The sequence below is a fragment of the Athene noctua genome, chromosome 1, assembly GCF_965140245.1.
Source record: "Athene noctua chromosome 1, bAthNoc1.hap1.1, whole genome shotgun sequence".
In the NCBI taxonomy this organism is placed as follows: domain Eukaryota; kingdom Metazoa; phylum Chordata; class Aves; order Strigiformes; family Strigidae; genus Athene; species Athene noctua.
Genome location: NC_134037.1, coordinates 164,107,714 through 164,132,414, shown reverse-complemented (window position 1 = coordinate 164,132,414; position 24,701 = coordinate 164,107,714). Strand labels below are relative to the sequence as shown.

Below are 24,701 nucleotides of genomic sequence, written 5' to 3'. Positions count from 1 at the left end.
CTAGGGGGAGCTGAGTGTAGTCAATAATCCTGCTGCAGTCCTCAACATTCAGTCCCTGAAAGCCAGCCGTTATTTCAGACACATTCAAAATGCTTATCACCTCTGGACTTTGTAACAGGCACTTCACAAACCTCTGCAGCATGTACCACCCATCAGGCTAGTACCAAAATGCTTTGCCACTGAGGTGTAGCAGCTTAGACTTACTAGCCTGACAGACATTTAGTTTTATGCTATATGTGAGGTGAGGAAAGGGACAAACTCCTTACATGTCTCCATGAAGTTCTGGAGCTATCACTGGCTAGGCAGAATTTTGCACAGCACCACAGCCACAACCTACTAGGTCTCCTGCACTAAGCAAGGGAGCTATGAAGCAAGCACTGAATCTCTACAGTCAGCCATAAACACAACCTTGCTGTCTTCCAGGATTCCGAAACTACTGTTATCTCACCATCCTCACATTTTGGAGCCCAGCCACCCTGCTGGGTGACTGCCTTCTGCCCCAGAAAGAGAATCTCATCCAATGGATGCAATTTATTAGTTCCACTACTTGAAGAAAAACTAAAGCTGTGAGAGCTATATGTGCTCAAGGAAAGACAGCATGCATCAAAACCACTTCTCTACATCCTAAGAATGAGATTCTGAGCCCTACACGATGTAACAGTTCCCATATTCCTGTTAGTTAAGTACTGCATATTTTAGGATGGAGGCCCAGGAATCCTGGTATCAGCCTATGCAACAGATAGAGGTGGTACAGGGGGTGTAAAACTGAGGTGTAAGGCTTCACATGTATAAAACTAAGCCAGAACACACTAAAATGCTGCAGACTAAAAATACATTAAGCAATATTTGGAAAGGTATGAAGGGCCAGTGAAGACATATGAGATCTGAGCACAGCCAGTACAAATCATTTAAAAAGATATCAAATTATTCTAATTTTTCTTTTTTTTTTCCCTTTTCTGCTAACCCACACCAGTAATGGATTAATCCCAGTATAATGGATTAATTTTGTTACAACTGATGCAAAATTGGCCTAAAGAGTCATGTGAGGTGATTCACTGAGGCATACCCTACTTTCAAGTGTATGTGAGAGAGATTATTCTTTCTGCCTACCCCACCTACCCTCAGAAAGAGAGTCCAGCTGTTGGCTTCTGTCATAGCAAAGGATCAGTACATATTGCTTTACATTTTCAGTGCTATTCATGCAAGTAAAAGGGCATCTTAAAGACTTTGTAAGTTAAAGCTGAAATTCTCCAAAGCCTCCACAGATCATGGGGCTTATGGCTTTCATTGAGTCATAGCTTGTAGACTTTAAAGGCCAGAAAAGAGCAATAGATCTTAGGTGTAACCTGCACATTGCAGTTCATTAAACTTCAGACAGTTACTCCTGTGCTGAGCTCAGTAACTTCTGTTTGCCTAAAGCGTATCTCCTATAAAGGCATACAGCCTTGATCTGAAGACTTCAAAAGAGGAAGAAACCACGGCTTCCCTCAGTGTTTTGTTCCTGTGGTTAATCAAACTCCTAGTTCTAAATGTATGCATTATTCTAATTTGAGCTTTTGTGGTTTCACTTCACAGACATTGGTCCTTGATATGTTTTTTTCTTCTAAAATAGTCCTTTTAGTTCCTGGTGTTTTCTTCCCTTGGAAGTATGTCCACACAGTAATCAAGTCACCTCCCAATCTTCTTTTTGATAAACCAGACAGATGGTGTTCTTTCATCTCTCACTGTAAGTCTTTCCAGTCCTTCAATCATTTTCATGGCTCTCTTCTGTACTTTCTGCCATTTGCCTTTTTTTTTTTTTTTAAGTGGACAACAGGATTATACAGAAAAAAACTGTGTCCGTTTCACTAATGCTGTATAAAGAATACAATTATTCATCTTTGCTACTCCTGTTCCCCATTCCCCTGCTTACATGAACAAGGATTTTCCATGACCCTTTTTTGCCACAGCTTCACAACAAAACAGGATGTTTGTCCTTTATGACATTTAAATGCTTCTCACTGTTGTTGCCTTCCAGTTTCCTGCCCCAAAAGCTTTCCTTACCATAACTTGCTGTAATACCACATTGGGCTTATCTAAAGAGTGATGGCAAAACAACTAATTCGCCAACATCTATTTTCCCAAATTTTATTACATTTAATACTGCTATGAAGTCACAGCTCCTGGAAGCATGTGATTATTCAAGAATTTTCATCATCTTTTAAAAAACCTAAGTGTCTACCCTCTATGTTTGAAGATCTGCCTTGTTGTACCTGAAACATTAGGAAGTCCAAGACAAACTGAAAAACATTTTAAAATTATAATTTAAGAAGGCTTATGCCTTTTAAACTAATATATCACTTTTTGAGTATTAGCCTGAGATATCTGCAGAAAAACAATGTGACAGTGAGCATGATATAAAGAAATCCACACTATGTCTGATTTTATACAGTGAGCAATAATTTGCATTTCCCTGAGAAATAGAACTCATGCAAATAAGTTTTCTAGAGCTCAACAGCTGCAGGGCTTCTACCTTTCTCATGTTGTTTGGTCTTTCAGAAAAGCTTCTATGGAACTGATGAAGCACTGAAAATACGAGGGAAGGTTTGAAGAGAATAATGAAGGACAATGAGGAAGATGGAAAGCAAATGAAGAAATAAATAAAATGATAGCATCAAAATTTACAAAGACTGTAAAACTGGAGGTCAGAAATAATCTGTACTCTGAGTTATTCAATACCAGTAACAGAATACCACAAAATATAGATATGTATGTTCACATTTGTGATTTTATTTCTATCATAACAGATCTTATCCAGCTACAACTGCTGAAATAGCAACTGAACTAAAAATGTATATACATATCTGAGAATTAGATGAAGAACACATCTTGAGCAAGCAAAATTTCATGAGCCAAGCTGTAAATTTGTGTTGTAAATGTCTGTCTGCAGTGCAATATTGATTTTACTCCTAAGTAATACCACAGATTGGAGAGTTCTATAATGTAATAAAGTTATAAAAGGGAAGTTTTTATTTGACCCAGTGACTTGATGATTTGGGCATGTTTTAAAAGATTAAAAGAGATAAAATCAAACTGAAGTGACAAAAAAAGCTCTTTGAAAAGTCTGTTTTCCTTTTTATTAGAAAATAAAGCCATTTTCACTCAATTTCCCTCTGGCATAAGTTATTTGTAGAACTCCATGTTTTATTTAAATATTCAAAATATCTACTAAGATACAGACAGAAGTTTCTTCATTCCTGTCTTTTATTAAATAAGTTCAGAGCTTCACTGAAGAAAAATAAGAAACCTTCTTTGATTTCTGTAGGCCAAGTAGTTTCAGGTTATACCTCAAGATATATATGTAGAAAATGCATACACTGCAGAAAAGGGCACAGGGAAGACAAATGCAAATAAATACTTGGTCACTCTGTTAATTTTAAAAAGATTTAGCTATGGATTCTGCACATCTTAATACGCCCACTCTGTGCATCATATGGGAAAGAGACACACAGAAGTAAGATTTGCATAAAATAATCCCTATGCAAACCAGAACACAGCTTAACTCCTTTATTTATCTTATCCAAGCCTAGGAATCCAAATAAGATCCTGTTTTTTTGATGGTTTTATCAATTTCCTCTGCTACACAAAATTTTACATGAACCAAAACATACATAAATAGGTCACATTTTGAAGTAAATGTTCCTTTACCTTCACACTATTGAGAAACCAGAGCTTGATGCTAATAACAAACAGCATCTAAATAGAATAAGGTAAAGAAAGCTATAGAGAATAAGGCTTATATCTGGGGCTAATTATACCACCAGCAGAATATCACACCGAAACAGCTGCAAGTAAACTGAAATTAACAGTTTCAGCTGTGTGTAAAATCTTTTCAAACACAAACAGAACAGAATTATACTTAACAGTGATGATAATTTAAGGAAATAAAGAATTTGACCATAAGTAGCTAAAATCAGAGAGACCTGATTGTTTCAGAAAACAAATGCTACTAGGCAAGATAAGACAGAGACATCCAAACATAAGCAAGAAATGGGAAGTACCTAACTTCCTGAACAAAAAAACCCACCACCTTCTGGAACTGCAGTACTAGTGTGCTGTCTCACTGCTTCTAGTAAACCAGAGTCACAATACTAAACAGAGAACAAGAAGAGCTGTGGGCTTATTTGCATTTGACATAGAAATTAATTCCAACCAGTTGCCCATGACTTACTTTGTAAAAAATCTCCAACTAACAAAAAAATAAAATACTGTGACAAAACCAGGAGGCTACTGCCATGGCAAGACAGTGGGTATAAAAATTTCTTACTATCAGTTCTGGATACCAGCAGACATGCATGAAAAGTCATGGATTTACACCAGAGGTATCCACTCTGCTTATTAGTAAGGTAGAAAAAAAAAAAGGAAAAAAGTTGGGTTTTTTTTTAAATATCAACATTTTAAAAAAAAATCCCTGCCAGAGGAATGAGCAAACTATGTAATGGTCAAGTGACAAATAGAAACAAAAAAGTCCAAGAAAAATAAGTTTGTTTTCAAGACACCAAAGGGTACACAAGACAACCTGTTTGGAGAGGAAGAAGAGAGAAGGAGGCTAAGATAATTCTTCATTTACACCACTCAGAGCAGTACCTATGTTTCCAGGCATATTAAACTTCCTTGCATGCAAAACGGTACATGGTTCTGTGCTGATGGAATCACAGCAGTCAGAACTGTGGTGAGATCACCAAGTACAGAAAATCCACAGGCACCAAAACCGAAAAAAAAATGCCAGATCCTGAACCGAATTGTAGTGTGAGACCAAAGCTCCTCATGGTTTTAGGAGCTGTGCCTTAAGAAGACCAGTAAACACTAGCAGGATGTGATCTCCAACTGGTTAAGCAATTATGAAATATATATGAACACACATTGTATATGAAGGAGTCAGATTATTTCTGATATTTTAAAGTTAAAAGAATTGCCCCCAAGGAAACAAAAGCTACTGAAGAAGATAGCGTAAATATCGGCAAGTCTTTGTTACTTATAGTTACAACACTAAAGTAAGAGCTCAATACAGGGAGGGTTATTTATGTGTGGTGGCTGAGCACAGCCAGGGTGGACAGTCTGATCCAGGTGTTCACATAAATCAATAAGAGTTCTGCTGTCTTCCCTGACACTCCATCCAGTTTAGCATCATGCTGTATGGGTATGCATGAGTGAATCATCTGCAGCACCTGAACAGGGTATGTGGAAAGGCTTGGATGAATCAGTGATCTGGTATCAAGGCAAGAGGCCATTATTTTCATAGAGAGTTCACTTTTTTTAGGAGAGTTTCTAAATCTAGGTCATTTAGAAAACCCATTTTTGCCCTTCCTACAGCAGAGGGTATTTCATCTGGCTTTTTGTCCAAGCTTCAGATTTAACAGGTGTTTTTAAAACTTTAAAAGTGTCCTCCTATTTCCCAGTTTTCTAATGTATTGTTTGGGGGGGGGGGGGGAGTTTTCTGCTAAGACCGCATAGCTGCAGCTGTGCACAGCTAGACCACTGCAACATTCCTGCAACCTCAGCAGGGATGACAAAATAAGAGATGAAAGAAATACCACTGGGCAAAATCTAAAAATCTGTTTAAAACTGCATGGACTCCATGGCATGAAAAGCATTATTTAATCTAGAATACCCTCTTCCCTTTAGTACAAGAAACCAAAATTCTGGCTCACAGTTTCAAGTTCATGCTCCTCCTCCATTCACATACATAGCTTCATATCAGATAAATATGAACTTGTCACATTTCAGCCTAGGTCTGTTATTGTTTTTCATTGTCAGTGGTAGTTTGATCACAGATCACACAAGTACCTTGTAAAAGATGAGGATGAAGAGGCTGGTGAGCAGTAAGAACAGCTGTCATCTCATCGTGATCAGAAGGATGTATGTATTCATAAATGCTGTTACCAGTAAGCTCCACCTGTGAAGAGACATGTAACACATGAAGTGGTGCAGCTGGCTATTTTTTTTCCTATCCCAAAAGTGCTCTTAAGTAGCCTGCATACACTGCATCTGGGTAACTACACACCATTTTTAAAACATAAGTTGAATGTATCAAAATTGTGTTCCAAATTACATCCATTAAACTGAATTAATTCCTTCTTCAGCAGTGATAGGGGCTTTTGTGGGAATTTCTGGTGATGATCCAGATACAGAAGAGCTGCTATCAGAGAGAGCTGGCAAATGAAGTGATAAACTAGAGCAGCTGTAGAAATGTTAGATTGCCACCAAATGGGATAAAATCTCTGTGAACTCTATTAATGTCTCTCAAGAAGACAGATATCCAAATAAATTATATTTCTACAGGTTCTCAGAAACTATCACCTGCATTCAGCTGGCAGCTGAGCCTTCAGAGCCAAACCACTAGACTTACACAATTTCTTTGTGTCTTTTCAAAGACGATCCTCCACACTCAATCCACAGCAGTGTGAAGGGCTCAGAACAGTAGCCAGTGAATTCAAAAGGCAGACTTCCATAGATTTTCATAGGCACTGGACTGAGCCTTTGCTGCTTTAAGTAAATATGCACAGTAAAGACTAGATCTGTCTTAAATATCTGTATTCCCTCTTCTCACTTGAACTTTGCTCACACAAGAATGTATTTCTGTCTTTCCCACTGTTGTACCCATAATAACTGTTGCACAAAAAAATGAAAGGCGTGCACCGTATGTCCTTTTTGCTAACTCTATTTGCCACGTATAAAACTCACCAACAAAAGTCTCCAGATAGATGCAGTAATTGATTTAAGGAGTGAACCAATACTTTGAGCCTGTGTTTTAAATTAGTGTCAGGCTGCCCAATTGTTCAGTGCGGCCTGATGTGCCTTGGGCCCCCAAGATCAGAGACAGCTGAGAGGTGAAGTAATTTAACCTATTATTCTGAGCCAATCCTACTGATTTGCTAAGATGTATGAGTTGCCTTTTCTTTGGAATAAATGAAGTTGTCTACCCCACAAAGCAATGTTTTTCTGAAAATGTTTCTCATCATTCCATTTTCTGCATTATTCATGGAATGTCTCTTCCCAAGACTATGCAAACTAACTTTTTTCCTAGCCATCTATTCCCCACTGCTGCTTTCCAACAGCCCCTCCCTGCAAAAACAAAAACACCAACATTGATTTTATATTGTAACCACAATAAAATTCCACTGAATAAGGAAAAAAAAAAAAAAAAAAAAAGGGAAAAAATAAAACAGGAAAGGAGAGATGGAGAGAGAGAAAGAAAGGCAGAGAGAAAGAGGTGAAGAAGGAGACAGAAGAAAAGAAAGGAGGAAGGGAAGGGAAGGGAAGGGAAGGGAAGGGAAGGGAAGGGAAGGGAAGGGAAGGGAAGGGAAGGATTAGATTATCTACTTTGCTTCATTTATATAATTTTCTCTAATAGTTCCCCTTTAAAAGCACTGGCTGTTACTTTTCAGGATTGTAACAGGTGGGGACCCAATATTCAAGATTTAGTGGCAAGGGAGGAAGGAGAATATACAATCTCACTGCGTGTCATGCTTCTCAATGCTTCTGTTTGTTTTTAATTGCATGAGGAAAAACATATTGTAAATGTCCATAGCTATCAATCACCAACAGACACATAAAACTGGGGGTTTTTTAAATTCTAATAATTCGTATGGCAATGGGCATTTAATTGGCCTATATGCTTAGTAAAGCAGAACATGAAAAAAATAATCATTGCAAAAATTCACAGCTGTGGTCAGTGTTCAAACCAAAAGGAGTATCACTCATGACACTAATAGCGATTTCGCTGAAGAGTATGTTTTGCCTTTGAAATTAAAATGATTGTATCAAAGAATACAGTTTCCCCAAAAAAATCATTCATGGGTGGCTATGTGCAGCCTCTCCCTTCAATATAAAGACCTTCTTACAAAAACACGACCAATCAACCTGATTAGCAACATCACCTGTAGTAATCCAAAAGATCTTGTTGAATCTCTGCTATTACCAAGCATGATCATAACCGCATCGACACGCATCTACTCTCTTACAAAGTATAACTCATAGGTATCTCTTGCTTTTCCAAAAGTCACTACCTATTTCAAAAAGATTACTCACAGAAATACACGTTTGTTCACAGGATTCACAGGACTGGAACCCAAGGTCACAGCCTTATCCAAACTGTAATTTGTATCCCAGAGTTTATATCTAAATTTTAAACACTAAAGTGCTTTGTCAAACTAATGACTAGTTTTTCTCGTTATACACATAGGAATATTTTTTACTCTGATGTATGCATCTGCAACTCCAGCAAAATCAGCGGGAGGCGAACATACAACACTGAAACCAAAATTGACTGTAAAAAATGCAAGTGGAAACATAAAGCCGTCAGCAGAGAGATGAGGGCTATGTGAGAGTCAAATAACCAAAATATGTATACATAATTTTGAAACTGACCACAGTCTCCTGCTACGCATAGTGTATGCATGCTATTTTAAAGCCTACAATGAAACACTGAAAACTTAAAAAAATAAATTATATGGTTCAATTCATAAACCTTCTAAAGTCCCATGCCTCAGGCTTATTAAACCAGCTTCCTTGATGCAGCTTTTTAATATCTGTAAATACCTGCTTACTACCCAATATTGCTGTTTCCTACTAAGAGCTTTTTTATGTGTAACTCAGCTGCACATTTTTTTCCTGCCAAGAAATGATTCATAATAAACACAGAGGACTAAGTAGATGGATTCTAGAGCAAATAATTACATATTTTGCCTTTCATATACTTATTTGATGAAAGTAAAATAAACCCTTAGAAAAATTCAGATGTTTGTGGTTAAATATTTCAAGACTTATCAAAAGTCAAAGATAAGCCTGGCTCCCTCATGGACCCAGAAAATGGCTGGAATAAGCTCCAGACTTTCAAATTTTTAAAAACTATATATGTCTTTCACCATTGTTTCCTAGGAGGATTTTCCTCTCCATTTTGTGTCTTTGGACTCTAAGGGGAAAAAATATTTTAGGAATTCAAACCTATTTGTTATCCATGGACAAAAAGAGACAGGGAATTGGATGTCTCAGTTCGTACAAATCAGTTCAACACTGGTCTGAGGCCAATCGAAATTAGATGGAGGATGGGGTCCGAACCATCAGTATTTACAATATTTACTGTTACAGTTGAGAGCAAAGGCAGATGAAAATCCAAAGCCTCAGATTAAGTGATAGGTCCACAAATGAAGATACAGCCTTTTCAGAAATATTGTTTCTGATTCTCTGATGCTGCAGACAGAAGCGGATGAAGTGATGCTAAAACACAACCCTTTATGTTGTTTTAAAATCTTAAACTAGCTTAACTACACCAGTCAGTGAAGGGTTATTCAGAAGCTCTAATTTCTTTCTGCTGAAGTTAAATGCAAGATCAACTAGAAGATAAAGGCTACTATAGCAGGTCTCCAAGAATATCCTGCAAAATATTTTTAAATGGACTTTTTATTTCATTTAAATATATATTTTTAAACAAATCACACTTTAACTGGAAATTGATGTGTGGACTAGTTAATTGTCAAATTACTTAATAAAAAGGCCTTTCTATGAACACTCTAAAAGATTTTCTACAATCATCATCACTCTGGTCTCAGCTTGTATTGGCTGGAGCTCTGTAAGAGCACTTGTTGAAAATATAGTGTGGGATTATGACTTGGTGAAGGAGACTTGCAGAATTTGCTTCTACAGACCAATCTCATTCTTGTTGATGTCAGTGGCAAAACTCCCAGTGATTTCCAGCAAAGTAGGAACAAGAACTCATTTAGAGCCCTGGGAAGCTTACAGGAATATCCTAGTGTTAATGTATTAATATCCTAGTACGTAGGAGCAGCCTACTATTAATGCCAGTACTACTTAAAGCAAAATTGTCCCTTCAAAAATAGAACATTGAGAAATAACAAGAACAGATTAGATGATAAAACAGTATGAGGAAAGAGGGGGAAAAATCAGTGCCTTGTTTAGCTGGGGGTTCTATTTATAAATAAAAAACTGTGCACTGTGAAATTGCTGGAGCACTTAGTGTTTTGATAGTCTAAAACATGCCCTTAAATTTCACATCCCGCTGTCCCTCTAACCTATAGCTTTCTGGGGAGTTCAAGGATACAGCCCATTCGTTTGCAAATCTCTGCTAAAGTGAAATACTTGTGTTTTTGCTTATTAAACTGACTTCAGTAAGACCGAATCCTCTGGTTTTCCTCGACACCTCTTGCACTAAGGTTTATAGATATTTAATGTGCAATGCACATGGAATTCAGACTGTGCAGATGGCCATGAGGGCTAAATATGACTAAAGCCTGTATGACAGTTTCAGTCCCCTCTCCTTGAACGTGACAAAGTCTATTTAGTGCACTACTGATCCCGTGGTTCTTTAATTTCACCAGATGACTGGATACTACTGAGACCTACAAGATCTGATGACTTGATATTCCTCAAAAAGAAAGAAAAGGAAGAAACAATTTCTGGACAAAACCTGGAAGATCAGTTAGCACTTATCAAACAGCAAGCAGCAGAGACAATTAAACTCTACTTCAGCAAGGACAGATGGGAACACTCAGTGCTTTGGAATAATTGTACTGACTAAATGAATCTATTTAAGCAGTCAGCACTGTGGTGGATCTTTTCAAAAAATTAGGGTGAGAAAAACTTTTAATAAGACTGTCGATTCAAAGTGGAAATTATGGTCATTCTCTAGGAAAGTTTATTCTAAAACAAAGCAATATTGGAAGTAATTTGAAGGTGCATTAAATGTTATGAAACAACTAATAATATGCGGTAGCAGACTCAGTTGAACAAACTGCTTGAACTAAGAATGTTCCCTGGACACATTTTTTAAAAGTTGGCAGAAAAAAAGTATCCACACAGAGTACTGACTCTCAAAATTGTGTTTTCTAAGAGAGTACAAAACCAGAGATTGCAGTTGCCTTCGGATTCAGAAGTGGTGTTTATGAGATTAGATACATGCTTTTTCTATTTTTCTTTTTTTTTTTTTTTTAATTTTTCTCACAACTACTATTTCTCATATCACTATTATAAACACACATGCAAAGAACTTCATCGTTTTTCATTAAAAAATATTAGTTGCCACCGAAGTTAAAGTACACATATGATCCCCACAACTCAGGCCCTTCTCTGTTTATTGGAATAGCCACAGGACGTATTCCCCAGACATTTTTAGAACATCCTGCTCTCTCACCTCGATCTCCTCGTTCTTCTTCTCTCTGCTACTAAGTTTATTTCACTTTATTTAACTCTGACAAGTGTCTGAGCTGTAACTGGCTCTGAAGAAACACTTCTATTTCTTGCAAGCCTCATCCATGGTCCAGCGAAATTAATTAGGAGTCTTTCTACTGGACTTTGGCAGGCTTTAGGTCAGGTGCTACCAATGACTTTGTGTAATACATTTACGCAGAAAGGCATGGAAACTTGCACTCTGCAATAAATTCAGGCTATTTGCCCTTGTGCCTATCCCAAGAAGGCAAAAAATTAGAAATGTCCTTCTAAGAAAAAAAACAATAAAAAACCCTTATACTTCTTGTGCAGAACAGTAGTAAACTGAGTTTTATGAGTTCTATCACAACCATATAAAACGCTTTACTGAAAAGACCACTGAGCTGGAAAAACTCAGGAAAAACTACCCTGAATTCCATGTGAACACTCATAAATCTGCCCCCCTTTTTTTCCTAAAGCACATTTACCATAAAACTCATGTTCCACATCAGATTTCCTCTCTATTTCATAGCAAGTCTCAATATCTTACACAATCTAAAACATATAGACTTGAATTTTAAACTTTATTTCAGACGTATAGCGTTACCACACAGGCAACAGGTTTGGGTTTCAAACTCTGTATATATCTGCAATTTGCAATATCATATTATTTATTATCCTTCTTAAAGGTAATGAGGAGTAAAATACAATGAACGAGAAAAGATATAAAGACAGTCATGATGTGGTTGTAAGTAAAGGAAACTTGAATATTTAAGTAAGGCCATTTGTCAGTCGAAGCTTCAAATACCCCTAAAAACCAATGACATTATATACATGGCAAGACACTAGTGTTAGGTTCCAAATCCAGTATCTGTATTTAACAGATGGATAGAATAAATCACTCGTACCTGAGATAAGCCAAGATGTACAGATGCTGTTTCTGAGATGTACATTATTTTGCCATCTGATGCTACCACGAAAACAAAGCCATCCAAAGTCTGAAAAAGAGAAAGATGTAGGGTAAAAAGCAAGCACTCTGTTTAAATCATTTATAGTGAAAAAAAATTTAAAGTCGTTCAGAGGAAGATTGCTATCCAACTTCAACAGCAGCAAATAGCAGCAAAATTTAAAGAGCAGAAACCTTCATCCGATGTTGTTCCTACAAACTCCATGACACACGAACACTTTGTGAAATCCAATTCATTCCCCCTACAGATGCTAGCTTTACTACTTCACTTCAAGTTAACATTCTCCTGTTGATTCTGGTTATTTTAGCACTTAGTACAAATCCTAAGCTATGTGGTACTTAGGGGAAAGTCTAGTAATATGCAAGCCATTTTTTATGGCATAATTGGCAGACACAGCTTACTGCTATTTGCAATATATTTAATGATACCGTAAGCAACGCTTTAAAGTTCTTTGACTATATTTTTAATAATGGCTTTCTGAAGAGAGGACTGTCTGCTGTGTAACTATGCAAACTTAGAAAAAGAAAGTAAATTAAAACAGCATTCAAAACTTTATCACACTCGAAGAGAGATATTAATGCTCATTAAGCTGTATCCCTACAGTGTGTGAATCTCGACTAACAGTAATTCACAACGCAAACTTCAGATCCAATCCTACAAATTCATATTGACGGGATATTGACTGGAAGGGAAATATCACTTGTGTGGGTAAAAACTGAAGATTAATTTAGTCATATGCAATTCATACAAGAAAAAATAATATGCTGCAAATGGTACAGGTTAGCCAAAACTGGCCAGGATTTGGACACACAAACTATTGGTTTGGGGGTACCTTGATTCTTCAGTGTCCAACCTGAGGCATTTTTTTAAAAAGTATCTGATATATTCAGTCTAAAAGTATCCATTATGTCTAACCAATTTAGGGAGCTTCTATCAACGCATACATCATTGGACACATCATTGGAAAATACATTTGGAAGAGAAAAATAGTTTTTACAGTACACAGATAAAACAAACGCCTCTTTTAATTCATCTTTTGGGTTACTGAACCAAGAGAGAAGCAATAAAACCCTGTATGCTTCATGTTCTTATAGTGCTGCCCCAACAAGAAAATATTCCAAATTATTCTCTGGCCTACTAACGATTCTACAGCATGTAATTGGAACCAGATTACTCTTATGCTTTTGCTTTTTTCCTTTTTTGGAACATAAATCAAATTTTGTAGAAGTATTATAATGGGAAATAAATTATTGCACCCTTAGCCATAACTTTGCTTTTAAATAAAGTCGTCTCGCAATTGCTCTACATAGATTCATAACTAAAACCGTGTCAGTGCTTCCATTACTGCATTATATGGTGCAGTAGGTCTCTAATTTTCCTACACAGAAAAGCATATTGAAGCTGAAACTTCCCATGTACAGTTTCAGTCTGAGAACCCTTAAAAAAGAGTTTACAGTAAATGTGGGTTTATGAAAATGTTACGCACTCCTAATTCAGAAATAACTGAACTGTAAAATGAGTATTACGGGTGATTAGCATATAATGTTACTTAAGTTCATTTAATGCCAGACAAAATGTGAAATAGCTAACAGGGAGGAGGAGCAAGTGTAACAACAGTGTTTTTTGTGATATAACTAGGTAACTGTTTTCTAGGTAGATCAGCGATTCCGAAACGGCTGATAGGACATCACCTACCATGAACAAAATTTTCAAGAAACGCCTCCATATGGGGTAATTTCGAACTTTATCGACTTGCATTTCCTGCGGGCGGTCGGTAACGCCTGCTCCAAATCAAAGCGCGCTCTCTTTCTCACTCCGGGGCGGCGGGTGGCCCTTCGCAGGGCCTCGGGGGTAACAGGGGCGCGACCGTGCCCGGCATTTCAGAGGCCGGAGCCGTCCCCGCGGCCCGCCCCGCCGGCCTGAGCCTCCCTGAGGGCGCGGGGCGGCCCCAGGGCCGGGGCTCGCCCCCGGAGGCCTGTCGGGGCCAGGGGCGGGAGGGCCCTGCCGGCGGCTCGGCGCGGGGAAGCGGGTTTCTCTTGAGGTTTTTATCCCCACCCGAGCGAACCGTTAAAACAGCTCCAGCTCTGTGACCAGGAATTAACCTCCCACAATAAAAACGGCCGTTAAACGATTACGGTTTACTAGGTCTTTAAAAACGGGGAAGAAAAACCCTTGCTGTATTAAGTTCACATATTAAAAAAAAAAAAAAAAAAAAAAAAAAGGAGCTAAACGTGTTTTGGGTTTGGTGTGTTGGTTTTTGTTGGGTTTTTTTTGTTTGTTTTTTTTTTTAACTCCCCTCCGGCTGGCACACACGCCCAGCTACGACTTCCTAAACTCCCCCTACGCGGGGGGAATTGGGAGGAATTCCAGAGCAGATCAACGGGATTGTGAACAACGGTATTTTCAGGTGCTAACGTCCAGGGGAGATCTAATCCAGATGCTCACCCCGCCGCCTCGGGAGCCCCGCTCTCCCTTGCAGGTTTCCCCTCCCGAGCCACCGGCGGAGAACGGGGATCCCCGATGCCCGGTACCCCTCCAACCCGAAGGCGCTCCCCGGTGCCGGTCGCCGGGGGGTGCCTGCGGGGCATCCCCCGCAGCTCGGGGGCATCTGATTATCGCTTTTACGGCTGGGAGACGCTCGGCGTGCACAGGGAGCCGGTTAGTGCCGGGGTAAACTGTTACTCCTACTAGTCTCAAAGGTGAAAAAACACCCCAATAATAACAATAACTGAAGAGTTTGGTGTCTCGGTTTTTCTCCCCTCCCAGCCGGTGCGAGGCTCGGGGGTAAGAGGAAGGTTTCACCCAGGCTCCTCTGACGGTGCGGGGAGAGGAGGAGGAGGAGGAGAGGCGGGATGCTGATCACACCGCAGCACCAGGTTCCCGATGCGCAGCGCGTACGAGAGGAGGAAGGCGTCCACTACCTGAAGCAAATGGGATCCGAGCTCCTTGGCCACGTTATCCAAGGGCCCTATCCTGCTCGGCTGTCCCCAGGCGTCGCCCAGACCTGCAAGGGAACCAAGGAGCTGGTTAGAGCGGGAAGCGGAGCCGGGCCCGCCCTGCCCCTCCCTCCGCCACGGCGGGCCGGGCCGCGACGTGGGGGCTCGGGAAGTGGGAAAGGTTGAATCCCTCCTACACGCGCGCGTGAGAAAGGAATCGCTCTTTTTCTGGAGGTCCCGGCGAGGGGCTCCCTCTCGGACGCGCCTTCTGCCCCCCCGGAGAGCCGCCCGTCCCCCGGAGGCGCCTGCCCCAGCCGCTTCCCCTCGATGCCGGCAGCACCGTGCCGTCCCCCGTGCCCCGCGGCCCGGCTGAGGGCCGGGGCAGGCTGACCCCACCGCTGAGGACCCGAGGGACGAGCTGCCCGGCGCGGAGCACCCGGCCTGCCCGCAGCCTGGCCAGGCACAGCCCGGGGGTGGGGGTGGGATGTCCGCACACGGAAGGCACAAGGAGCTGCGGGGCACTCGCCTGCCGTCAATTACTGCTCCGGCCACGCGTGCTACTCGCGGGGGGTGCGGCGGGACGGCCCCCGACACCCGGCCGCGGGCCTGCCGGCGCTGCCCCCCCGCCCCGCGGTCCCCCCGTCCCTGCCGCCGGCCGGCGGGCTGAGCGGGAGCGTGGCTTGTGCGGGGATGCCGGTGCCGGCGACCCCTGCGCTGGCCAAGGCGGGTCCCGGCTGGGGAGGGGGCTGAGGTGGTTAAAGAGGGCCGGGGCTCAGCCGGGGAGAAACCGCCCCGACGGCCTCTTCCCCTGCGCACGGACGGGACGGAGCAGTTTGCCGGCGCTATTGCACAGCTTCGCCTCCCTCACCCCCGAGCTCCGGCCCCGCTGAACCGCCAGGCCCGGCTCGGCCCCGCCGCTCCGCCATAGCGCTGCCCGGCGGGCTGTGGGGACCCCGTGCACCCGGCGCTGCCGCGGTGGCAGCGAAAAGTTATTGATGGAGCTGTGGCCTGGGGGGGGGGGGGGGGGGGGGGGCGTGGTCTGGGGTTTGTTTGTTTGGGTTTTTTTCATTTCCTCCATGAAAAGAGGGCTTGCACCATCTCCCCGGTGGAGCCGAGACCACTACCGGCGCCAGCCGAGGAGCTGGAGACTCACTTCGCACTTGATGGCAGGCTCTGCGGAGTGCCATTGCCCTCAAGAGCGCACAGATTGGGGGACGGGGGGAGGACGGGGAAGACGACGGGACCGCACCTGTTTAATGCCCCCTTTTTGGAGAGAAAAGACAGCCCTCAGGGCAACAGCATCTCTTCTGAGAGGCCACGGAGCCCTGAGGGCGTTTCTATCCGTGCTTCCCCGCAGACGAGAAGCGCTGCGGAAGGGACGGTGGCGGGGGGAGGCGGGGACGCTCGGTGCTGCCGGCCGCGGCGCCGCCGACCCCGCAAGAGCACCCTGGGTCGCTGGGGGCGGGGGCCCCGGGGGTCTCGTCTGTGGCGTTTCGCGTTGGCGCACACGCGAGCGATGGATGCGCAGAGCCCTGCGCCCTTCAACCCGGGCAGCCTGCGGTGGCGTCGCAAACCGATGTACAGCCGTCAAACCGAGCGCCGCCGTTTCCTCCGGTGCCCTCTCACCGACCGGCTGCTTTCAAAGAAACTTCCCGCCGCCAGCTGGCCGGGGCGAAGGCCGCTGCGGCGGGAGCCCCGCTCGGCTCCGTTCCGGGAGGGAGAAGTCGTTGGCACCCAAGCAGAGAGCCCGGCCCCGAGCTCCGGCTCTGAGCGTGTTTCTAATACCACCCCCACCCCCCCGAAGCCCCCCCGGATCCGCGTGTCCTTTGCCCGGGTGTCCGCAGGTACCCCTGGCCTGGAAGCGATGGGAGCCTTTCTCTCCGCCCCTGGGGCGCCCCTTGGGGGGACACAGGATCTCCCACTGGAGGAAGGGGGGCCGGCGGAGAGGACGCGGGCGAAGCGCGGCTGCCCGCCGTGCCTCCCCCCGAGTTTCTCCTCCTCCCGGTGCCCCGGTGTCAGCAGCGGTGCCTGGCCCCGGGCTCCGCGCCCCGCTCCCGCCGGGCAACCGCGGGTACACCGGCGACCTCGGCCGGCCCTGGCGCCTCCTTCTCGGCGTCGCAAGGCAGTAGTAGCACCCAAGGCCAGTCCCAAGAGGAGGCGTCTGTCTCCCCACCCCGGGTCGGTCGCGCCGGCGGGTCTCTCCAAACGGAGCCGCAGAAGTGCCGGCGTGCGGCTGCGCTTCCTTGCGGGCAGGGGGAGGACACCTTCCCTCCCTCCGCGGAGAGGGGAGCCTGGCCACGCGTTGGGAAACTTGCTCTGAAGAGCCGAACGAAAAGTCGCACTTTTCTACCGCCGTTTCCCAAATTCGCAGTTTGGAGAAGGCTCCTAAGCTTCCAGGGAGCCGCCAAAAGGCTCTGTCTGATGAAACGCCGCTTCCCCCGGGGCGGGAAGTTTGAGGACCGCAGAGACATCCTGCAGTCCCTCTCCCGAGCCAGTAGCAAACTCAAACGACGGAGTCAGTCAGTCCTGCTGCTGCGCGGCTTGCCCTTATTTCGGTTTACTAATTGCAAATCTCGAAACACGGGATCGTAACCTCGGCAAAGGGGGGTGCGCATAGCGGTGTGAAAACTGTCCTGAAACGAGCCCTGACTTCTCGCAGGACGAAGCAGATTTACTCTTTGAGCCACTCACGAAGAAGCTCTTCAAGAACGAACCGTGCCTCTGCCGCACCCGTGCGTGGCAATCTGCTCCGTCCTGTCCGTCACAGCTGGCCAGGGACGCCTTCACAGCATCCCTGAAATCTCCACTATTTTTAAGGTTCTTTCCTAACCCAGACTAAAAGAGTCACTTCCGCGGATTTGTTCCCTTTGAAATTTTAAATCGGAGTTGCAGTTGCGAACACGCATCAAACGTAAACGCGTTTGGTGGATCAGCCTGGCATTCGTCTAAGCTTATTTTAAAGCCGTTGATTTTATCATTTAATCCACCAGCAGATCGCTTTCAAGGTGGAAACGAAACGAATAAAACCTGACGTTCAGATAAAGGACTAACGCCCGTTAACTTGTCTTCCGAGAGATTTGCAGACGCGCGGCGTACGTCCTGTAAACATATGGATGCAATAGACTCCGCCGAGCTGCTCCTGCCCTGACAGTAAATAACGCCCATTTTCACTCCCTGGGCTGGAGCGAGTCCAGCGGAGCCGCCGGCACCGCCGCTCAGACCCGGTGGGAGTTTGCTGGGGTGGCCCCGGCCGGGAAGGCGTCTCCGGCGGGGGAGGCTGCCGGGTCTCCGACGCCGCTGCGGTGCCGGAGGGGTCATTTCGAAGGAAACGTTTAAAACTGCCCCATTGCAGCACGAATTAACCTGCGAGCCCGACCCAGAGAGCCATTTCCCTGCGAGCTGGCAGCTGGCGCATCCTCCCTGCGAATGCTGGGGACACCCGTGGGGGAGGCCCGTCCCCCCAGCGCAGACCCGTTGCCGTGCTAGAGGATAGGGGATCGCCAAAGCCAGCGGGTCGGGGCGGCTCCGAGCGCTGACTGTAGCGTAAAGCCGGGAGAACCGGAGCCGGGCTCCGCGGCAGAGCCCTGCCCGGCGGGCAGGAGCTGGCAGGGCCACGGGCTGCCTGCGGCGAGGGCGGCTCGCCGACCCCAGGTGCAGCCTCCTCTTTCCTAGCATCCCGCCGGTGGCAAACATGGGTGAGATGAGCCCCTTTCCTTCTCCGCCCGCCCCTAACGACCGCTGATCCCGTCCCCATCGGGACCGAGACAGGGACCGTGAGCGGGGGGCGGCGGGACGGGCACAGCGGGATGCCCTGATCGCAGTGGTGCCCGCCAGCCCCCCCGGGCACCGGGCGGCAGGTTCAGCTCCCACAACTCGTCCCAGGGACAGAGTGAGCGTTTTGCACGGGCAGCCCACGGCGCGTGCTACTGAAAGACCTGGGGGTGCTCATACGAACGCGTCCCCCGCCCTTCGACAAACCCGGGCACGGCCGTCCGTCGTCGCACCCCACCCACTCCCCCTGATTTTGACATATCTGGCTGTTTTTCAAAGTACCTCAACATTCACTTTGTACCATTTCCCAGTTTCCAGGGAGCAGGGGATGAGTTAAACTGTAATAAGATCTAGAAATATTTGGGAACAACTCCCACCTTTGCTCTCCAAATATATAAATTCGTACGCACACACATCTGAAAGCCCGGTAGCTTTTCTGCTTGTGATTCTGCTAAAAGAATTACTTAGCGATGTATTATGTTAAGTATCGGATTGCTCTGTAACTTGGAGTATTTCCTTTGTGTCTACTGTATTGTTCCCCGGCTCCCCCGGAGCGCTCTGTCCCCCCGCGCTATTCAGTCGCCACCTTTCACAAGGAACCTGGGTCAACTACAAGCGCCGGGATTTTCAGCGCCGCCTCTCCTGGGGGATTTTCTTTCCCCAGCGTGGTTGTGCCTCACTCGGCCGGGAGAGCAGCAGAGAAATTCCCGGGAGGGGGGCGGCCAGCTGCCAGCCCCGGTACCCGCCAGGGACGGGGCGGAGGTGGCCCCTGCCCTCCGACTGGCTTTGGCTCCCTCCTTGAAGCGAGGCCTCGGGTGGGATGAGGAGGGAGGTGGCGGAGGTGGCCTCTCAACCCGTGAGGTGGGGGACACAGCAGGGCACTGGGCGAGGGGCAAGGCTGGCACCTTGCCCTAAGCCCCCGCGGCAGCGGGGAGCTAGGTATCTCAGCCCCGACGGCGCAGAGGAGCGCACCCCGCTTGACAGGCGGCTCGAGAGCGCCAGGTCGGGTCTGGAGCCGCCGGGGAGCCTCCGGCTCCGGCGGGGGTAACCTCTCCTCGGCGGGGGAGGTTCCCACGCCGGGGTCGCTTTGGGAAAGAGCAGGGCTGCATTAGCTTAATTTGGCCAGGGATGTGACGGGCCTCCTGCCTCCTCCCTGCGGGCTTCAGTGTCACCGGCTGGAAAGGCGGCCGAGGGCTGGGCGATGGCAGCGACGGGCGTAAAGAGCAAGGCTTTGGGTTGTTTGGTTTGTTTTTTGTTTGGTTTTGTTTTGGTTTGTTTTGTTTTTTAAAAAAAAGACAAGAAAAAGGAAAAAAGGAAAAGACCAAGTGCCAGAGGGAAAAAGAAAAACCACACCAAGAAAACAAAAACAACATAACAACCCCCCCCAGCCAAATAAAAACAAACAAACAAACAAACAAACAACAAAGACGCCCTCCAGGACGCCCGGACAAACCCAAACCCGGCTCTTCCCAGTGAGCCAGAAACACCAGATCACGCCACAGGCCCGAAAGCGGGGGCACGCCAAACATCGAGGTGCCAGGCAGAGCCACAGCTACCACGGCAGTGACCCCCTCCGTGTCCCCCTCCCTCCCCGCCGGGAGGGAGAGGCCGGAGCCACCCCGCCACCGCCGCCCGTCCCCGCACCGCAGGGCTGCCGGCTCCCGCCGCCTGGCAGCGGCCGCGCAGCTCCAGGGAAGCCCTAATGGCACTTTTGTTTTAGTAAGACCTTTAATGCCACTATTAGCCGTTAGTACAATAGAGGCACGAGGTTTTGATGAGGGGGAGAAGTCGCGCCGTCGGCTCGGGCTTTATTTATTTATTTCATTGCTAACGAAGCTCTTCCGAGCGCGTATGAAAATTAGATGAAATAGCTGCAAATTCGCCTTGGTTTTCTTAAAATATACATTCACGGCCAGGTTTAAAGGGGGACCGAGAACTCTGTATGCTCCTAGTAATTTCTATTGTCTGCATCTTGGAACAAGGAAGAGGTCTAAGATTTACCGCGCAGTCACTTTATTCAGATTATTTTGTGTAGCGCACATTATCTTTTGGGTCACTTATTGATTAGCTCGTTCCCATCCGGTTTAAACATCCATAAATGCGCAGTTTTATAGGCAGCTTTGGAAACTGCGCCGGGGATGGGGGGAGGGAGAGAGTCACAATTTAACCAGTCTGCCATAACCGAGAGTCAGCGAATCGCGGTTTTTAAATGCGATTTATTCTCGCGTCTCTTTCTTTCATTAGCACATTCTCAGGAAAAAAAAAATAAATACTGACAGTCAAGACAGAAGAAGTCCCGTGGTGATTTTTGTTCTACAGTAATAAATGTCTTGGCAAAAAATCAAAACACGAGACGATCTTACAGAGCGGGGGCGCGGGGGAGGCTGTAGGTTGCTGTCTCCTGGACTTTAATTCATGAATCTGAAGGTCAGAGAGAAACCACACGGCAAAATCTGAGATATCGGAGCACGAAATTGTGCCTTCCAGTGCTTACACTTCGAGGGAAGAAAGGAGTTGAAATATAAATCTCCTTTCACTCTCACTTCTTGGAGCCTGATCGGGCACCTCCGCGGGGGTATCTGTGAGTTTAGTCCAAAATGTGCATCTTCGGGAAAACCCAGGCCGGGGTGAGCAGGGGGAGACCTGTCCGAACCCCCTTACAAGCCCTGTCGAAGCTCTGGGACCAGACACCTCGGTGATGGTCTCAAACTTTGCCCAAACTACGTGTCAGCTCGCTCTGGAAATAAAGTGGGGGCGGGGGGGGGAAGACATCCACTGAAGTTTTTAAAAACACAGCCATCTCTCTCGCTCTCTCCCCCTCCAGTCTAGACAGAGCTGGAAGCCAGTTGGGAAGCTGGACAACGCTTCTGATCACGCTGGCTGCAGCTACCCCGGGCCTAGCACGCACGCTGGAGGCGTCTCAGGCCTGTGTGTCCCCCCCTCGCCAGCGCGGGCTGGAAGAAGTAAACTCCCTTGAGCCTTACGGGGGTGATGCCCCTACGGGGGTGCCGCCCGGGGCGGCCCGGGGCGCTGGACCAGCGGCGGCAGCCGCTTCGGGGCAGAACCCCGGGGGAGCGCTGGCGGCGGGGCTCCCACCGCCCCGCAAACAGAGGCCGCTGGGGGCGAGGGAGCCTGTTATGCGCCACCCTTATTTCAAGCCCCAGAACCTCGAGTGTAGGTCCAGCGTGCTCCAAGGGGCTCTTTCCCCAGGTCTTGCTGCCTCAGAAGATGCCGTGTGGGGCAGCCCTACTGGGCTGTTGGGCTTCCCCCCCTCCCACTCCCAGTAAGGTCAACTGGAAATCACCAGCCGGGTATGGGGTGGGGAGAGGACACCCCCCCCCCCCCTCCCTTCCTTCCGCAGACAAATCCTGAGGGAAAGGGTAGCAGCACCCCCTCGCCCGGCACCAAAAGCCCTCCTGCAGCCGACGGGGTGCGGGCACTGCCCGCGGCCGCCTCTCCCCGGCTCCCCCCTCTGCCCTCCACCCTCCCAGACACTAAACGCAGGGCGGTTATTCCGCCGGCCCGTCATCCCTGGATGCATAGCTTTGGTTTTAAATGTATTTCCATCCGTACTTAAGACGATGAAAGATCAGGAATTCGCTGTATGCATTTAAACGTTGCTCTTAATAAGCAGAGTGTGCGGAAGCGCACGCCCAGCCTGTTTAAGGAAGACAGACACATAAAACACACCCGAGCTGAGGGTATAAACCTGCTCTCGGGGTCCTCTTGTTGCTTTGGAGGATCAGTAGGGCTGGAAAAGCAGGGGCACATCCTGCAGCATCTCAAAACGTGCCACTTTTCTTCCCTCCCTAAACCAAAGCCATCCGGGGACATGCCCCCCAGCCAGGGCCGGCGAGCGGCCCCCCGAAATTACGACGCTCTATTTCTCATCGGGAAATTTCCCGATGGGGGATAATGGCTGGAAATTGCAGCGGAGCCGCTCCCCGCGTCCCCTTGCTCCTCTAACCCGGCGCCTTTCGGGAGCGCACGCTCAAGGAGCCCTGGCTGTCCGTAGCACTGCTAGTACTTGCTCTCGAAATTGCCGAATTAGATGCCCATAACGGTAAGCTTTTCTGGGTCTGGGAATGGGTCTTTTTGCACCGCACCCCCTTTCCTCCTATTTTTATTTATTTATTTATTTATTTTTAATTTGCAGCTTTTTAATAAAGCTCCTTAGAAACCGCGACGGAGAGCAGACCCTCCACTCCGGAATTTGCTAATTCCTTCACCCCCCGCCCCGTCCGGAGAGGCACAAACAAATGACAAAAGCGGGGAGCTGGGCTTTATTCAGCCGCTCGCAGACACTAACCAGCGCTTCGTTTCACCTCTCCCAGCGGCTCCCAGCGGCGGCGCAGAAAGGGCGGGCGGCCGACGGCTCCCCACGGGTGCCCCCCGCCGCCTCCTCTCGGCCCAGGCGGCCCCCACCCGGCGCCCTTTCGGCACTCGGTGTGTAGGTGTGAGGCTGACAGTGGAGGGTGTTTGTGTGGTTTTGGTTTTTTTTACCAAACCCCCGGGGAAGGAGAGAGGGGTGACAGGCCTGTTGCTGCGTGTCTCCCCGGGGAGCTGCAGGAGCCACCGGCGCTCGCCTCCCCTCACGACCCCGGCCGGGGAGCAGCGGGGGGCGCCGGCCCCGCTCGGGGGCGCGTTGGGCTCGGAGCGGCCCTCCCCGCTCTCCCCGGCCCCAGGAGACGGCGGAGAGGCCTCGCTGAGAAGCCGCCGCGCCTTATTTCCCAGCCTCCTTCCCTACCTCCAGAAATCTCCAACCAAAACAAAATAATAACAACACCGACACTATTTTTTTTTCTTCCCCGAGGCCGTGCCGAGGGGCCTCCCCCGGGGGGGGCAGGGGCGCCTGCCTCCCGGGGCCACAGAAGCCGGGCACAGGGGAGCCCGCTCTCTTCGGGACGGTCCCCCCGAGCAGACAGAGCAAACAGAAAAAAGGGGGCCATTAACAGGACGGCTCTGCCCCGCCGCCGCCGGCCAGGCTCCCTGCGCAGTCCGTACCCCCGGAGTGCCTCCGGGAGGTGAGGGGGGGCTCGCTTTCCTACGTGCGGCTGTGGCGAGCTGTTCTCGGGTCTAGGCCACACAGGACCAGAGCTGCTGCTTGCAGCCCGCCCTCCGCACGCCCCCCCCCCTCCTCCCCGCGGCAAGCCTTGGCTTTGGGCAGCCCTGCGCTGCCTCCTCTTCCCAGGCAAGCCGGCTCCTTTCCACTCCCGGCGGCTTCTCCCGCGCTCGCCCCTCGGTTGCCACCCGGTGCTGAGACCCCTGCAAGCACCCCCCTTCCTCCCAGGACCTCGAGGCGACGCGGGGTCGTCTCGGAGTGTGTGCCCCCCCCTCCCCCTTCCCCTCCACCTTTCGGGCCGCAGCGCTGCCCCGTCCCCCCTGTGCGGGCCGGGCGGGAGGAGAACGGCCCCTCCCGGGGAGCCCCGTTACCTTCAGGGAAGACGGCTCGCATTTTCAGGTAGCTGGTGGTGAGGCGGATGATGGACGCCTTGTCCAGCTGGGAGGTGATGGCCGAGGGCAGGGGCAGGAGTTTGGCCAGTTCGTAGAATTCTCCATTTTCTTTTTCCCGTCTAGTCTTTGCCGCGTTCTTGGATTTTTCCTTCATCGCGACTACTGCAAGGCGAAGATGACACTGGCATATTAGACCCGATTCTTCCGAATTGCAGGGGGCATGGATTTCGGCTTCAGAGCTAGTATTTTCGTTTAAGGAAGGGAGGGAGGGAATTCACCCAACTCAAATAAAATGATAATAATAATAAAAAAAAAAAATAAAAGGGGAGAAAAAAAAAGGGGGGGAAAGGGGAGGGAAAAAAAAGGCAAA

At 47.7% G+C, this 24,701-nt stretch overlaps 1 protein-coding gene across 1 annotated transcript in view; it reads right to left on the bottom strand.

Moving 5' to 3' along the window:
* Nucleotides 1–24,485, bottom strand: part of SIM2 (SIM bHLH transcription factor 2) — a 57,891-nt gene extending 33,406 nt beyond the window's left edge. The window contains exons 1-4 of the mRNA XM_074903651.1: nt 24,311–24,485; nt 15,092–15,174; nt 12,111–12,200; nt 5,827–5,935 (exon numbers count right to left, since the gene is read on the bottom strand). Coding sequence (XP_074759752.1) covers nt 5,827–5,935; nt 12,111–12,200; nt 15,092–15,174; nt 24,311–24,485 — 457 coding nt within the window. The remainder of the gene's footprint in view (nt 1–5,826; nt 5,936–12,110; nt 12,201–15,091; nt 15,175–24,310) is intronic.
* Nucleotides 24,486–24,701: the final 216 nt, after the last annotated feature.